General features: G+C 31.6%; 1 protein-coding gene across 1 annotated transcript in view; it reads right to left on the reverse strand.

The window, feature by feature from the left end:
• LOC129962768 (glucose dehydrogenase [FAD, quinone]-like) overlaps nucleotides 1–17,417 on the reverse strand; it is a 32,992-nt gene extending 15,575 nt beyond the window's left edge. Inside the window, exons 1-7 of the mRNA XM_056076764.1 lie at nucleotides 17,334–17,417; nucleotides 11,194–11,356; nucleotides 10,938–11,084; nucleotides 9,149–9,351; nucleotides 7,189–7,378; nucleotides 4,512–4,643; nucleotides 1,013–1,134 (exon numbers count right to left, since the gene is read on the reverse strand). Coding sequence (XP_055932739.1) covers nucleotides 1,013–1,134; nucleotides 4,512–4,643; nucleotides 7,189–7,378; nucleotides 9,149–9,351; nucleotides 10,938–11,084; nucleotides 11,194–11,233 — 834 coding nt within the window. The 5' untranslated portion in view covers nucleotides 11,234–11,356; nucleotides 17,334–17,417. The remainder of the gene's footprint in view (nucleotides 1–1,012; nucleotides 1,135–4,511; nucleotides 4,644–7,188; nucleotides 7,379–9,148; nucleotides 9,352–10,937; nucleotides 11,085–11,193; nucleotides 11,357–17,333) is intronic.
• Between the last annotated feature and the right edge of the window lie 1,312 nt (nucleotides 17,418–18,729).

Genomic DNA, 18,729 nt, shown 5'->3' on the forward strand with positions numbered 1-18,729 from the left:
TTCCACTTTTTCTATTTAATTAATGCAACAAAAAGCTCTGTAAAAATGCTTTCTTCAGCGATTCCCATGCTTCGAGTGAAGGAATACAAAATTCCTGACTGACGCACATTCTTCTAAAAGATCCCTATGATTCCCTTGCCTGTGGGAATCATAGATCATCGTGAGGCAAATCCTTATTAAAATCTCACAGAATATATTCACAGGGATAAAATTTTCATTAGCTTTTAAACATTTCGTTTTGTGTCGCTCTGTGTTGTGCACGTCGCTTCTGTTTGTACATAAATCGTGCCTCCCGGGATGCTATAAAACGAAGTTGGAATTTCAGAGTGTCTTCTGTCTTTGAAACTGCCTTCTACTTCAAAAAAATTACGTTTACATATATATATATAAATTATATAATGTGTGTATCTAATTATATATTATTATAATTATATAAAATAATATAAAATAAAAATATATAATTTTCTTAAGTTATATTCGATGCAAATATATACTCTATTGATCTATGCCTACGTGAAAGAGAAATTAGACGGTGCTATCCAATTGGTATTAATATAGATTTTATAAATTTTCAGTTCATCCTTGAAAGTTTTACTAATTGTGGCTATTTAGCTTGGCAAAATTGTATCTCTCGAATATGGTGTCAACAGTCTACTAATATTTCAATAATTAACGGATTATTTAAAGTTATAATTTGTTATCTAGTGTTTTGTGGCAACTCTTTCATCAGAAAATATGTATTTAGAAATCAATAAAACTGTGCATGGTTTTGAGTTTTATCTTGAATTGAAAGAAATATGCCGATTACGAAAGAAAAGACTAACCCTTAAAAAGACGATTGGGCGCAACAATAATATTTAAAAAGTGATTGATTGTTGTGGTAAAAATGAGGTATTTCGTTGAATTTGATTTGTTTACATATTAATTTTCCCATACAGGAAATGTCTTTTGAATTTGTTAAAAAAATATAAACATTGGGAAATTTTACTAAGAAAAAATTTAATCCGGATACCTTTGTCACGTGGGCATTGGGCAGAATATCCAAATTGGTACGATTTTCAACTGGTACCAGGTAATCCTCAGCAGTATTACATCGTTGTCCACCTCCCATATGACCTTGAAAATCGGAGAAACCTGAAAAAGTAGAGACATTGAATGGAATCCTTAGATTATGTTCTGAATTTTTTTTCTGGATAATTTTATTAATTATAGAATAGATATAAAGATGCTTTTTGCAACAACATATAACCAAGATGAGATAACAAAGATTTTCAGAGATCTTCAAACTTCAGGCGTAGAAACAGAACTCTGATGAAGGACATTTCCGAAATCCCTATCTAGTTAATAATGTGAAAAATCATAGTTCTATGCTAACTCATATGCAATAGCAATCAATTTCTAAAACTAATGCAATAATTGTAGATAATAGTTGCATTGAACATGAAAAGCCAACAATCATGCTAAAAAGGTCTTTTTAAGTAGGCCCCCTTTGTTGTATTGTTTCATTATACAGAGTGGTTACAAAGTCCCTTTACACCTAAAATTCGCAATGGGCAACTTTCGTGTAGGAGGTTGCATTTACAATGCATTGAACATGAAAAGCCAACAATCATGCTAAAAAGGTCCTTTTAAGTATGCCCCCTTTGTTGTATTGTTTCATTATACAGAGTGGTTACAAAGTCCCTTTACACCTAAAAATCGCAATGGGCAACTTTCGTGTAGGAGGTTGCATTTACAATGCATTGAACATGAAAAGCCAACAATCATGCTAAAAAGGTCCTTTTAAGTATGCCCCCTTTGTTGTATTGTTTCATTATACAGAGTGGTTACAAAGTCCCTTTACACCTAAAAATCGCAATGGGCAACTTTCGTGTAGGAGGTTGCATTTACAATGCATTGAACATGAAAAGCCAACAATCATGCTAAAAAGGTCCTTTTAAGTATGCCCCCTTTGTTGTATTGTTTCATTATACAGAGTGGTTACAAAGTCCCTTTACACCTAAAAATCGCAATGGGCAACTTTCGTGTAGGAGGTTGCATTTACAATGCACCAAACATTTCTGGACTTGTGTCATGCAATAAATATGTAATACACATTAATTAATCAAGGGATTAATCTGTTTACTTTAATTATGTCTAAAGATAATGCAACGCCAGATTCCGGGTAGAATTTTATTAAGCACCACTGGCTAATATGAGTGAAAGCAGGTCACACGATATCTTTAAGTTCTTCAGTTTTATTGTAAACTTTCGGCGTCTCATTAACCTTTATGAATCCTAACGGCGATAAACTTCCATTCATGTTTTACCAACAATACTCGACAAGATGTTATATAGATTCTACTAGTGAGAATTGCCATGAGAATGTGGATTCATAGGTAAATAAAAGATATTATGGTTAGGAATGTTAAGTTACCACTTAAGAACTGAAAAATGAGTAGCAACCTCTTTTCACTCGTGTTAAGCAGCTCATCAAAATGCTGTACAAGTTCCGGCGTTGCATTATCTTTTGCCATAATTCTGATGAACAAATTGGTCCCTTGAATAATTAATGGGCTACGTCACAGCTCAGAAATATATGGTTCATGGTAAATTTTATCTCCTATAAGAAAGGTTGTTCATTTTCTGTGTATTTGTTATGGGTAATGGAGTAGTTGCGTCTCGATCAAATTCCGTAGGATGTAAGTTTCTATGTTCGGGAGTGGCAACAGAAGTAAGAAAGATTTGGAAAATATGGTGAAAGAGAAAATCGTTTAATATTTGTGTTGTACTGTTTTGTTTTAAATACAGGGTGGTCAAAAAAAAACTTCCCCTATATATGAAACCCTAGCGGCCTATCCGCTCAACCAATCGAACCAAAATTTCAGACATGGTTGTTTGAAGGTATGCGCTCGAGATTGTGATGATTCTAAACAACACAGGGTTAACGGTTACGGTTACAGTGAAAGAATTTTGAAATTTTCGAATGGCAACACCCACTTTTTCCTTGCGCAAATTGATCAGCGTATTGAAAAACCACAAATGGCGTTGGAACGATTAGCGTGTGACAAAAATTGCCGCCGTAAAGCATTTGCAAAGAAAAGCATTATGAAGGACTAATGACAACACCGAGAGGAAAGAGAAAAAAAGATTTTATTGGAATTCAAAGTTATAATTACAGGTTTTCAAAGTGTTCATCTTCGCAGGCGACAACGCATTGCATTCGGGAGATTGTAAACAACAATGCCGAACGTAACATGAAAGGAGGAATCTGCATAACTTCACGTGTTATCGCATCTTGCAATTCTGACACAGTTGCAGAATTCCGTTATTCCTGAATTGCAGCAACGAAATGTCATTAGGGACATTGTATGGATGCAAGATGGGGCTCCTCCACACGTCGACCAATGTGTTCGACCAGTGCTGCAACAACACTTTGGTGATAGAGTCATCTCTAGTAACTTTGCTGTTTCGTGGCCACCACGATCCCCCGACTCACTCCTATGGATTTCTGGTTCTGGGGTTATCTGAAATCTAAGGTGTACACGCCTGGCCCACGAGATGTATCAGAATTGCAAGATGCAATAACACGTGAAGTTATGCAGATTCCTCCTTTCATGTTACGTTCGGCATTGTTGTTTACAATCTCCCGAATGCAATGCGTTGTCGCCTGCGAAGATGAACACTTTGAAAACCTGTAATTATAACTTTGAATTCCAATAAAATCTTTTTTTCTCTTTCCTCTCGGTGTTGTCATTAGTCCTTTATAATGCTTTTCTTTGCGAATGCTTTACGGCGGCAATTTTTGTCACACGCTAATCGTTCCAACGCCATTTGTGGTTTTTCAATACGCTGATCAATTTGAGCAAGGAAAAAGTGGGTGTTGCCATTCGAAAATTTCAAAATTCTTTCACTGTAACCGTAACCGTTAACCCTGTGTTGTTTAGAATCATCACAATCTCGAGCGCATACCTTCAAACAACCATGTCTGAAATTTTGGTTCGATTGGTTGAGCGGATAGGCCGCTAGGGTTTCATATATAGGTGAAGTTTTTTTTTGACCACCCTGTATATGTTATTCATGTTACTTTCAGCATTGTCATTAATTAATAAAACTGCCTACATTTATTTTCTAAGTCAACCCTAGTTGGAACGACAGGAGTCTTGTGGCCAGTCTATTCAGTAATTGAAACCAAGTACGTATTTAAGAAAAATTTGTCTTCCACTTGAAGAACTTAACCTGAAACTTCAAACAATCCTACAGTCTAAGTATCAAATACTAAATATCAAAAAGATAATCCATTTTATTTTTAAATTATTGTGTTCTTATAATACAAAGTAAAGGTGACATCTTTCGTATTTTTATTGACTAAGTACACATTTTGAGTAGACCATTCTAACCAAATGAACATTAAAAGGACTAAGTTTAAAAGGCAGATAAAGAAAAAATAAATCTTTCAGTGAATTTATTCGAGTGCAGTTATTTTAATGCTTTACGTCTTCGTGCGTAGGTGGGAAGAGTGAGACACTCACCTGTCTGTTGTGCTCCGTTTGAATCTCCGACTCTGAGACCCATCAGTCGAGCTACTTCAAAAAGAGGCTGTTTTATCTCTGAGCAATAGCCTGGTCTTTGAACAGCTACTGGGCCACCGATGGAATGAAATCCTTGAAAAGAATAGAATAACATTTAAGAAAACTTTAATAAAGAGTTAAAACAAGCGACTATGTTTATATGCATAATATTTGTTTAAAGATTTGTCGCGTTTTTAAGAAGATAATTTCTTATAGTAAGTTGTCATACTAACAGAAACTGAAGATCATGATGAAAAACTCAGTTCGAAACGCTTTGCAATGTAGATTGATGGATCCATTTCTACCAAATTTAGGACGTAGTTATTTCTTAGATAGGTGAAGAGTAAGAAAGGAGTTCTTAAAAAAGTAAAAGTCATTTAAATATTATCCTCGATAATTTAGAAACATATTATTGAACAAAATCTATTTTGTGACACTTTAAAATTAAAAAAGTAAGCTTTTTAATGATATTGATTTTATTTCTATTCAATTATTTTTTTCTAATTTTTAAAAATATTTTTCTTGCATTTTTCATCCCACCGGGGATACCTCAGAAATGAAGACGAGAAGCTTCCAGTATGGTGGTTGTTTCTCACCACCCTACTGGGTACAGTACTAATGGGTACCACCCTAATGAGTGCGGGCTACCTCCTGTCGATGATGGGACGTACTTCCAATGGGAAGGGTTCCCACCAGTGTTGCTGTCTATAGCAGTCGGCCACAACAAATCCTGTCGTACTGCTACGTTCAGTGGTGGCGGGGTGGTCGGCTGTACGCAAGAAGAAGAAGTGTTGCTGTCTCGGCTATCTGGTTATTCAGTTGTTGTTGTTGTTTCCGTGTGCCTACGGGCTGGTCGGAGTAGCCTTTATGGTTATTGTTACGTGTATTTTACTATAATATTTTCCAATATTTTAGAAAATACGTTTATGTACAAATTTATTGTAATTATATTAATTACTTTTTGTATGCACATTATTGTGCCACTGAAAGATAAATAAAATGTAATTTTCCCTGTTGTTAAAGTCCATCTTTTGCTGAAAAATCGAAATAGAGATTTGTTTATCGATTTGTTTGTTGTTATTTGTTATCGAAATTCTGGCTGTTGATCGCTGTTGAGTGATTTTTCTAAACAATCTTTGTTGAGTGAATTTTCAATCAATTAGAATTATCAAGTTTACCGTTTCTAAACTTTTATATAATGTTATAAGTAATTCTTCAACTTATACATTTCAACAAACTTTTTCCCCTTCATCGAAGATAAAAATGTCTGCTTAAATCTCAAGGACACAACAAAGCAGCCAATCATCATTGCTTTAATGCTCAGTTCTAAAGCATTGCCATACTATAATATTTCAGACAAGAAATACGAATCTCCATTTTTTCCCCATGTTTCTACTTATTTTTCGTTTATTTCAAAATGTTCCTTTATTCTGTATTGTTGGTTTACGAAACTTATATAATCTAGACAATTTTTAACATGAATACAAGTAGCAGCAATCTCCATTTCGAATGAATTAAGTTTTGAGCTGAGATAAGTTTCTTTAATCATCATTTTTCTGAACCGAGATAATATCTTTAAAACGACATGAGCATATTGCATTTTTGGTTTCATATTATTAATTATCATTAGAAATTATAATTTATGCTTTCATACATATAACAGAACAGAACGCCGTCTCATACCCCCATATCCGTGACCATTCTGGTCACTGAATGGTTTGGTGGGCATGTTACGGGAATTTTATTTAATTAACAAAATATTTACAGTAGGAAAACGAAACAAAAATAATTATTTACAGAATTTACAATTATATAAGAAATGATATTGAGATGAGACCGTTTACATAATTTTTCAGCTTAGAAATATAATTTGTAGTAATAAACTTAGAAATATAATGCTGAGAGATAAAATGTGTAAAAATATACATATAATCTGTGTTCACTTATATTTTATGATATAGTAGATCATAAGGCAGTTAAAAAAATCAGATGGAAAATAGTTTGAGAAATGGAAATGAAGAGAATCTCTATTTGATTGAAATGTGTGACAGAAGATGGCGGTGCTTGTTTTTTTTTCCTCAGTCTTTTTTGGTGTTGAAAGCTATGGAGGCAAGAATAGGTCTCTATTTTCACTTATAAATTTGATTATACAGTGGATTTTTTGCCTGGAAAGGAAATTGTTGGCGACTCTTTTCAGCCATTCCTCTTCATGGCTTGGTGATGGTTTTTTCATATGCCAGAAGATTGTAAGGAGGCATTCCGTAGCATAATGAAGTGCGGTGCCTGTCCCACCACAACTGCACTGGTCACTCTCAGACAGATTGAACCTTTTGAGGTAGGCAGGAAAAGGGCCGTGTTCTGAGAAGAAAATAATATCCTCTCTGTTCCATTTAGTGGGATTAAGGTTGACTGAAGGCAGGATATTAAAAATTTTCCTGCCTGTGACACCATTGCTCCAATATCCTTGCCATTCCTCAAGCATGTCTTTCCGGAGGAGGGCTTTTATATGTGGTTTAGACAGCTTTGTTTGCATATAAAATATGCAAACTATAAAGAGAACTTAAAATAATGATTTAACTGAACTGAAAAGCAGTGGAACGAATACTTATTAATTTCAAAATAGAATGACATCGCTTACCGTTTGCCAGGATATCAAGATCCCAGTTGTCTTCCAGCTTCAAAAAGTAAGGGCGTACATCATTCGCACTCCAACCTTTTGCCCCCTGAGCTGCCCAGTGATCGTAGCCCATACGGTTGCCCCTTTCATAAATTAATCCAGAGAAGACACTACTTCCACCAAGAGCTTTCCCACTGGGCCAGTACGATTGCTAATTAAAAAAGTGAAATAATTTAACAGTATTTCTGTATCATATTATTTAAAAAATTAAAAAATACTTTAAGAATTACAGTAGTTTTGGTAAACTAACCGGATTGAAATTAAAAGTATCGGGAAATTGTTGTTGTTGTACATCCCCAAGAAAGTAGAGCTATATCAGGTCTATGAAATTTCATAGGTGGGAAAACACGGGCAGCTTCTGTGTCCTAAGACTGAAGTACCAAAGGTAGAACTCTAACTGACTTAGCTCCAATATCTGTAGACCAAAACTGGGCATTTTGGAATGGCCTTCACGCCTAGAATAGGAGTTAAACTCCTTACCAGAAGTTAACCCTTAACTGGGGACGTGCGATCTGTGAGACCGCTAGCGATGGATTTTCGGTCACCCCTATTCTATTTTTAGCTCAATTGAATGGATTGACCCTGTAGCTTCCTGTTTTATAACCTTGAATACACGTGCACTTTTTCAACCGATTTCAGCGAATGCTTTTTAAAATAATTTAGTTATTTCTTCGAGCGCGGTCTCTAAGACCGCATCTCCCTGTTAGTGTCCCAGTAATAAACAAGGCTTAGCAGATGGCGCTAAAACTTGGACCCCGAAATATCATCCAATTTACTGATCCTATGATGAAGCAGTGCTCCTGACACTTTTAAATGAAGCAGTAAATGATTTTAGTGATAAGGATAATCGTACACAAAAGAGTTTTTTCGATGAGAGTTCGCATTCAACTGATTCTGATATGTATGTTCAAACATAATTAATATTTCTAACGATTATGTATTTTGAAAATCTATAATTATATATATATATATATATATATATATATATATATATATATATATATATATATATATATATATATATATATATATATATATATATATATATATATATATATACAGAATTTATAGGTTGATTTTTATACTAGTTCTTAATCTGTGTGTTTAAAATGCCCAAGAAAACCGTGCTATGAAAGTCACACAAGCCGATAAAAAAAGGGCCAATTTTACCCACTGTCAATTTTTTTTATTTTTCCTATAATTGTTGAATTTTACATTATATTGTCTTCTATAAACCTTCATATACTGTACAAATAAATATCATTTAAAAAGAAGAAACTAATATGTTTTTCAAGAATATTATTTATTGTCACATGTAATTTGAGAAGAAAATATATGTTCCAACGCATTTACTTTTTTCAATGATAATATATTTTGAAAAATTTCTAAAACATATCTATATATCAAGAAAAATATCTACAAATTATATTAGCAGTTTTTCATACTAATACATTCATTAGAAAATTTAATTTGAGTGTAAATAAAATGCGGTCTCGTAGGGAAGGATTCCCGATGTCCTTCCCCCATTTTGCCCAGTTGACACCCCCTCGCCACGATGAGGCAGTCTACAGGATTGTCATCAAGAAAATGACAATACGTTATTAAATTTCCTGGTTATGAATTTATTATCCTTATATAATACAGAAAAATTTTACTTATCGCAACTGAGCCATTTATTTTTAACTTTATGCAAAAGGGCTATTCTAGGCAATTCTACATTTTAATACATTTTAATATTTATTAATAGAATAATGAAATATGTTATGAAGATAACATAGGCAGATAGAATATTCTAACTATTCTGTATGTTAAAAATACATATCGTTATTTTTAAAAATCTCGCAACTTTTCTCACATATTTGAGAAATACTAGATTAAGCTAAGCAAATGAAACAGGAAAAAATAGAAAAACCTTGCATACCCTATTAATGAGAGCCCTGCCAGTGTTTTTCTGTGGTACTGTACAGTATTTCCAATCTATATCGGATTTTATAAAAGATCTCGCAATTGCTGGAATGTCCGTGAGAACAGGTGGCGCTTTTCCAGCTTCCAGAAGAAGGACATTCACACAAGGTTCTTCGGACAGACGAGCCGCCACAGCAGAACCACCAGCGCCAGCCCCCACTAAAAGAAAAATAAATAAAAATGTGCTTCAGACTTGCTATGAAATAATAGCATGCTGTGAAAAAAAACGAATGCTTTGTGTGGAAATTTGATGAAAACTTATTGAAAGAAATGGAAGAAAGACACTTCACTTTGTTTGTTTCTTCCGGACAGTGAAATGTAAATCTGGGAGAAATTTTATAATGACGAATAAATTACACTGAAGTTGTAATTTAAATTATTTTAATCAGATGAGAATTATGCGTTTGGTAGACTTTCTGTTTGCATCTACTTATATAAAGATACAAGATACAGTATGAAGCTCATCTTAAGAATTTTCTTTTCTTTTTGTTTTTGTTTTACGTAATGTTTTTTTCGAAATCTTGTATTATCTACTACGAATTTTTCCTTTTAAACTGAAATGCATGATAAGTATTATATAAGAATTTTTTACCATGTGGAAATTAAAATTTAAAACATTACAAAATTTTCTATCATAAAACTATAGAGAGAAAATATACCTTGATATTAAGAGTGGAATTCAGCTACATTTCTTCTCTCTTCAAGTAGCACCAAAATTTAAAAAAGAATACAAGGTTAACTATTGCACAAACTTGCTTAATCAAACTACAGTCGAACTTCCCATATCCGAATTTATTGATATATCTGATAATCGATATAGTGATATGCTTCTAAGATATGGTTTATTCTCTAATGATAAAGAATTCCTGTATCTAGGGTTATGTCCTAAGGACCACCTACATTCATACCTTAGAAATTGATTGTATGGAATATTATAAAAATATGTTCGCAAGAGCAAGTGTATCATTGAATGACGAGAAAAGTAGAAATCCTTATATCGCATTGTCCATAATGGCATTAAAAGACCCATCTTCGATAAGAAAGGTTAACAGAAAAATCTGCTCCTAAGGCCTTTGAATAAATATTAATGACCGGAATACAGAGACAACATTGCTCTATCTAGGCTTATGTAATAAGGACCACCTACGGTCATGGTACAATTCTTCCAAATGAAGCTTGTTCCGTTATCGGTTTGGGTAGCTAATTCCACGCTATTTCTGTACTCGCCAGAATTGCGGAAACTAACTACCATGACGGAAGCCCCTCATCCCATTCTTGATGTCTCCTCGGAGGATATGAGAAAGGTAAAAAGAACAATAACTGCACTGAGAATTTCAATTGTTACTGATTTTTGCATTTTTACATGATTCTGTAAAGGTGTTCTCAAAATAATATTTCATCTTTTCCAATAATGAAAAAATTCCCTTTTTTTCCCACTTTTTTTTCCTGGAAAATGCATGAAAAGTTTTTCCTAACATCACTACTTAAATATTTAAGAACGAAACTGTGCTTTTATTTTCTCCTGTAAATAACTTCTCGGGTTGTAATATGTAGCTTTTTGTTAATGACAATTATAAACTTTCCCATTCTTAAAAAATTCACCAATGCCAATGTGCCCATTTCTAAAAGATTCTTTGATGTTATTAAAAAATGCAAGGCATCATATTAAAAGAAACATCGGATGATAGAGAAAAGGATTATCGAGGTTCACTTGTTTTATCAAATTTTATTAAATATTAGCTTACCTACGATGTAGTCGTATTCTTTTTTAAAGGTCTTCGCTGTCCTTGGAGCGATTCCTTGCCTCATTAGAGTGAGAATGAGCAAAGGGAGGAGAGGAGAATTCGAATAGGGCGTAGGGTAGGACCTCTCGCATCCTAAATTCAGCGTATCTAAATAAAAAAGTGCATTATTAGAAACATGTTCTAATTACTTATTATTTAAAGTTCTTTATCACTATTTTGTACTTAAATACGGTAATGTCTATTTGAAAGATGTTACCCAGTATTTCTGGATTAGATATTTTCAAATCACACTCCATGATCCCTTTTTACTTCTTTTTACTGATAATTTCAAATGTGTCCACTCGTGGAATGCACTTTGGACTGGACTTCAGTATTCTTTGAGATCAACACTTGGAATAATTCGCTTGCTTCATTTGTTGCTGAAAATATGAATGATTAGACATGTCACTTTATAGTCACGGGCATTGCAACGTAATAAATAGGCAACTTAAACATATTCTAAAAATGGAAAGCTTTAAACATATATAAAGGTGGTTGCATCTCCATATAAAAATTCCTGTAAACTAGCATGAAGTAAAATTCAACATTTTATATATATATATATATATATATATATATATATATATATATATATATATATATAAGCATTATTTTATGTGAAGCAGAATGCAGTTTCGAAGATAGTGAAGAGACTTTCGATTTCGTGACGTCGTTTTATTTTATCTTGGAGAAGCACGCATTATTTACAAGCAGGAGCGACAAGTAACACACACAACACAGAACGACACAGAAATAAATGAGGGAAAAGCTCTTGAACATTTTTTCTCTGGTCTTATATAACCTGAGATATTGATAGGGAAAATATTTCTCCATAGTGCTTATATGTATAATGAGATTTCGATAGTGATTTTCGCTACATGCGCCGAAGAGGAAGGGGTGACACAGGGATCTTTTAAAAAAGAATGTGCTTATTGGACCTTTTTCTAGCCCTTCACGTGGAGGAAAGTTAGACTTTTAGCCGATTCAGTAATTTTACAAAGCTCCTCTTGAATTAATTAAGTAGAAACAGTGGAATTGGATCAGGAAATAAGAGAATACTTTAGAATGAAGTTACTATGGGCTAATTTAAGATAAAACTTTGGAAATTAATAAAATTGAAATTAAAGTTTAAAATATCATTACACACACACACACACACACACACACAGACACACACACACACACACACACACACACACACACACACATATATATATATATATATATATATATATATATATATGAATCTAAATTAAATCCTAATTAATTTCCTAATTTTTATCTTAATTTAACAAATATTATCTTCATTCTAAAATGTTCTTTTATTTCCTGATCCAATTCCACCTTTCTTTTATTTAATTAATGCTACACGAGCTCTGCAAAACTGCTTAAATCAGCACTTTCACACGCTCCAAGTGAAGGGATAAAAATCTGTGAAGCTAAGTGAATTCCTTTAAAAAATACCTATATTTCCCTTTCCTAAATCTACTCAAGTCAAAGGATCCCCATAAGAATCTCATAACATAAAATTACTGGGGAAAATTATCTCGGTCTCTTTCGCTTTAGGCTCTTGTGTCGCGCTGTAGATTGAAGTATCTTGTCGCTTCTTTCTTGCATATATTATGCCTCTCGAGATGAAATAAAGCGAAGTTTAAAATTTCAAAAGTGTCTCTCTCTTCGACCACGCTGCTACTTAAAAAAATATCCATTTCCATTGTGTATATATATATATATATATATATATATATATATATATAAAATAAAAACTTTAAATTAAATTCATTAATACGGTAAAAAAGCACAATTTTGAAAAAAATAGGAAAAATTATCGTACATTTAACAAAATTTCTAATAATTTTGAGATGTGTATATTTTCAAACAATTTCATTCAGCAATGAAAAATGCAATTTTGAAAATAATTATTCACTGCATCATTCCATAATATTATTCAGTATTTTGCAGTTCATTTCTTTTTAATGATTGTTACATTCAGATTACTATTTGGGAGAGTAGATATTTCCTGAAACTGTTTTCTTCATTTTTCTCCACTAATGAGTGAAAATTTAGTTTGATCGAAACCATGACTTTTTACTTTACCCTTCCAGTATTCCCTTTAAATCCGAAGTGCTTGTTAAAATATCCATGTTGACAAGATTCGGAGAGAAACTGAAACCAGTAATAAAAAGGGAAATAAAGAATTTTGGTTGGAATATTCAACAGGTTTTACGTAAAATCTTGACCAATGGAACTTTGAAGATTTTCTAAGTTCCGACACGATATAACCTCAGAAATATTCACATGCATTTTTGTTTAAAGAAAAATAAATAATATTTTACTGTTTACTCAGCATGCATATTATCAGCATGCATATTATCAGCATGCACATTATCAGCATGCACAAGAAGACATTACAAAGGCTTAAAACAAAACAAATAACTGAACTTCATAAAATAATGAATTGTACCAAACATTAACACCAAGAAGTAAAATGAGTGTTATTAATTGAATAATAAAATGGATATATTTATAAAAAATTGCTTGGGATATTTACATTATTGTAAAATTATAACTTAAAAGAAATTAAATTGATCTCAAGAATGATAAAATTTGATTCCGAAAACGCTGAAATCTTTGTTTCAGTGGGAATGTGTCACGTCTGCAAAGGAGTTTGTTTTTCAAAATATCATCCAATTAATTTATTGGACTTTGAAAAAAATCAATCCCTGAAAGAAAGCGTAACATATTTAACTAGTTTTGTTAGGTCTTGGAAATTCATTGTCGCCTTTTGTTGTAATTTGAATCCAGGTTCAATCCAGTTAACAACATAAGTATTTTCAGTTCCTGTTTAAGTCTGGTTTTTGCAATTACTTAAAAGTTTTTTTTTTTCTCGTGCGAATATTTTAAGTCAAATTTCTGCGCAGTAGCTTCTGAGGGTAAAGACCCCTGAGCACAGTTGTCTGACTTCTAGCTCAAATGAAAAGAGCACACACACGTACTCGCTTGCACAACCCCTTTTTACAGGGCTCATTCACACACCACCACAGAGAGAACACAAGGAAGAGAACAACCACGCCCGAACCAGGACTCGAACCCGTAACGCCTAGAGCACGGGGAAGACGCGCTACACCTAGGCCAGGAAGCCGGCACTTGAATCTTTTTGATTTCCTGATTAAACAGCAATTCTTTATTGAATATATTGAATAAATTATCTATCACTTTTATCAAAGTTGTTGCTTTGTTATGCAGAACAGGGTTCGAACTATTAAACTTGATGAAAATTTTTTTAGTATGTAATCAGCTCATTTAATTCATGATTTTTTTAAAAATACTTTTAACTTGCTTACCTAATAAACTGTCATTGCCAAACATCCTAATCGAATTAATAATTATATTCATAACGAATATATTTATCCGAATAAATTCAATAAATATTAAATTATTAGGACGACAATTCTCGAAATCTTCTAAATCTTCAAAATTAAATTAACTGTTATTTTTACTTTTTCTAAATAGAATAGCAAAAAGGTCTCATCGGGAAGTGACAAAAAAAGTGCGAAGCTTCGTTAAGAAAACATTTTTTTTTTCATTTTTTTAAGATTGCAATTAGAAATGCTTAAGTTGTCACATTTGACAAGTTATCATTTCAAAAAAATTCTCATTTGGTGATCATAACAAAATCATATATCTATTCGAACAAAACTCAAAAAAATTGGTGAGTCTTACTTTAGACATTTTATTAAAATTCTGATGATACAGACGAATTCCGAAAGCGGAATTTGGTAAATGCTAGCAGTATTAGCAATTCTAATAATCCAATAAATTTCTGTAAAAGTTCGGAAATGTTAGTGATTCTGGATTTTATTGGAAGCCATATTCTTTCTCTAAGGACTTATATAACTAATCAGGCAAAAACTCATAAATACATTAATAATTTGAATCCTCTTGGGAATTCTATATTTATGATGGCTAATAAATACAAATCTCATTAGATTTATTTTCCGTAAATTTGATGATGATTCATTATTCATAGAAAAGGGGGGGGGGATTTTGAAAAAGATTCGAAATATTTCTAATATGCAAACTCTATTTCGAATTCAATTCTTAACAGCAGTCAAATTTCTTACAAAAATACAATATAGTGAATAATCTAGCTCCGACGAATGCTAAGATTCGTTAGTAATAAGTAGGTGTAGTTCAACATTTTAAGGATTGAATTTAAATCGGCAACGACAGAATTTTTAAATCACTCTTTCTGTATAATGTGGCCAAAAGGGCAAATTGCAAATATTTATATGCAACAGTATTATATTATACTATGATTCCGGGCTAAGGGATAAACGTACAATGCTGAGGTAATTGCAGAATGTAGTAAAAACAAAGCAAAGTTTCCAACCCGTGTTCATCGAGAGGCAAGCGTCTAAAGAATTGACTACTGGATTATGCCGAAATGAAAGTCTCTTTTATGGAAATTTTATCTGAGAAAAGGTTAAGTTCTACACTTCCCTTTTTCTCATAATAATGGAAAATAAGATGTTCCTCCATTTTCTGTCATCAAATGACCAAATGAGCTATCCTCTATTTAGTAATAAATGAATCTATATGTATAAAAAGAAAAATAATAAACATAGACATAACAAATTTCGCGAGGAAATCGAATTCGTAAAGGTTTAGTGGAACAACGAAAGTTTTTTTTTTCATTCTTTTTTTTTAAAAAAAGGAAAGAAAGACTGCTTATACATCATTTGCAGTGGCTGATTTACAAATTTTGTGACCCAAAGCAACGTACATTATCTGGGCCCTCTCTTAACAACTGGTTAATGTACTTTCAGGTTTTAATACATTGTGAATATTTAATTTATTTTAGTTATTTTTATTTTGTTAAGTTGTTTGTTCTAGTAAAATTCTTAGCCCTAATTATTAACTAAAGATTCTCTTACTTACAAATATAATCATTTAATTATTACGAAAACGTATACAGAAACAATAAATTTCACGAAATATAACATTGAAAATTGTTATTTAACAGGGCTAATCAAATGGGAAAAAAACATACACTTAGTGAATAATTAATATTAAAATTACTGGAAAGAAGTAATTTTAATTAATGATTTCAATAATTCAATATGCATACTCACTGAAGTCCTAAATTTTTTTTTTATTCAAAAGTTTCAATTTCATTTTAATGTTTCTATTTGTCTATTAGGCTAATAGCATCTTTGCTGCAGTGACTTTAGGCAACTGTTCTGAAATAACCCCCTAGTAAATGCCCGGGGGTTATTTCCGAATATGCAGCATATAAATACACAACTTTTGTTGCAACTTCTGTTGCTTGATATTTAAATCAGTAATTAAGACAAAATATCAATTAAAATTAAACAAAATATTCATTTGGATAGGTTTAAGTATCTTTGGAGCTCATTGCAAAATCGAAATAAAAAAATATTACAAATAGGTATAGGATTATTTAAAAAGCAAGTTAAGTAAATTTACACAGTAAGGGATTAATGTAATAGCGAAATCGCGAATCCAACAGATATAATAAAAAGATTTTCCTAGGCTTCATAATTTTTTTTTGAATTTAAGGTGTACGTACACACTTGAAGATTTTTTTTTAAATTTTAACTTCAAAAATCTAGTTTTTTCACAGTAGATCATAAATATATGTTTAAACTCATTTAAGTGAGGAAACCCCATATTACACTAATTATTAATTAATTAAATAATATTTAATGAGCTAATTAGCCTATTTTTTGAAACATGATAAATTCTAATTTGTACAGACACACAATTCTAGTTGGAAATGATGCCTAATATTAGTCTTCATGTTGTCTGCCTCAAACAAGTTATAAAAATATATAGTTTATTTTTAACAATTTTTCCATCAACGATGAATAGAAAAAGCGAGATTTTTTCTGTCATTTTAACATTTAAACAGCTATTAAAAATTTATTTCTATAAATATAACTTTGATTGAGGCACAAAACATCCGCTATTTCATACAGATTATTTTGAGATATAAATAATTGTATTTGGTTCATTTCTTGTTGAGTTATGATTTTTTGAATGAAGCAACATAGTGGAAAAATATCGTTCTTCATAAAATGAGTTTTAAAAACACCGTAACTAGAGTTTTTAATGAAAGCACCTCAAGAAAAATAAATATAACTCGAGAAATATTTCGAATATCGACAACATCTTGGTATCGTTTGAAAGCTAAAGGATCAGAGAACATTATTAATCAATAAAAAAAAATATTCGATAATTTGAACGATATTCGAAGTTTCAAGTGTGTACATACACCTTAAGAAAACTTTTTTTCCAAAAAATTACTTCAGAGAAATATAAATACGGCCTTACCTCCAATGATGAAACAAATTTACCTGCATTTTGGGACAAAATATCCAAACAGTTCAATAAGAGAACTGTAGAAGTTTTCAAAATACAGACCTTTAAAATGTGGCTAATGTTACGACATAATCATTTGCTATTCATTATGATAATCGGGGTGATTTAAATCAGCTGAAAATAAACATTTGATATAATGTTACTAATTTAGATTACTCAGATATTTAGTTGGAGAACAACAAGTAGCCCAACAATAGAGGTAGGTGTCTTTTCATGGATTTATTTTAGCGTACAGCTAGACAGAATTTTTAAAATGCAGTAAACATTTCCATCACGGAGTCGAATTCTCTATTGTGTACTTGTTTACTCAAAACCATGAAATCATTAGAATGGCGCTTTTTTTTTTATTTAACGTTTTTACATTGCGAAGTATTTTGGTACAATTTTAAAAAATAGGGGGGGGGCGTAATTCTAAAGCACAAAGGAATTTTAAAAACAAGGTGCGACAGAAATTTTTCGGGAAGCAAACAAGATTTGTTCCATAATTTGGAATTTTTAAATTAGAAAATTAGATTTAAAAGTTACTTTTAACCTAGAAAATGTATCATTTTAAATCGTCAAGTATAAAATGTGGTGAAATCTCTTCTAATAATAATAATATGACGATGTTTAATAAAAAGTGTCAAGTTTGATTTTATAAAACTATTTTAGATGGAAACGATTTGTTCTTTTTTTTTATTATTATTACTCTAGCTTTTTATTTTAAATTTTAGCTTTGAATTTCATAACTTAATTGTCAACTTTCTAAACAAATTTTAATAAAAATTTGAAAATTTGTTAATGAATTTAAATGTTGTTTTTCATTCAAGTGTTTATAGCATAATTCATAATATTTGAACTTTGTAGTCAATAAATTGACTTATAGATATATAAGTGGTTCTACGATTTCATCCTATGCATTAATCTATATTGTACTGTGTAAGATATCTTCTTTTGCCATTCAATTATGAAATATATTTCATAATTTAAACAATATGACGTCCTTAATGTTTATCATATTAGAATAAATTGATTCCGTTGATAAAATTAATAAAAAATTTTCTCATTATTTTAAACAGAAATCGTTAATCGTTTGAGAATCGTTTGCCTTAATACTTTCCTTTCAGTATTCTTATAGAATTTGTAAATGAGGTCTACAATTGTGTCTACGTCAGGTTCTTTTTCATGATGAGTTTCAAAGATCATGTATAAGTTCCATCTAGTTGCAAAAATAAATGATTGTATTGTCTGTAGATGGATGAAGTTTTTTTTAATTAATAAATCCGGTTTAAAAGTGATGAAAAATACGCTTAAAATATTGTATTGTTTATATATAAAATCCCTTCAATCAGGCTATAAAAATCACTTT

This window comes from Argiope bruennichi, chromosome 3 (genome assembly GCF_947563725.1).
Source record: "Argiope bruennichi chromosome 3, qqArgBrue1.1, whole genome shotgun sequence".
Lineage (NCBI taxonomy): Eukaryota > Metazoa > Arthropoda > Arachnida > Araneae > Araneidae > Argiope > Argiope bruennichi.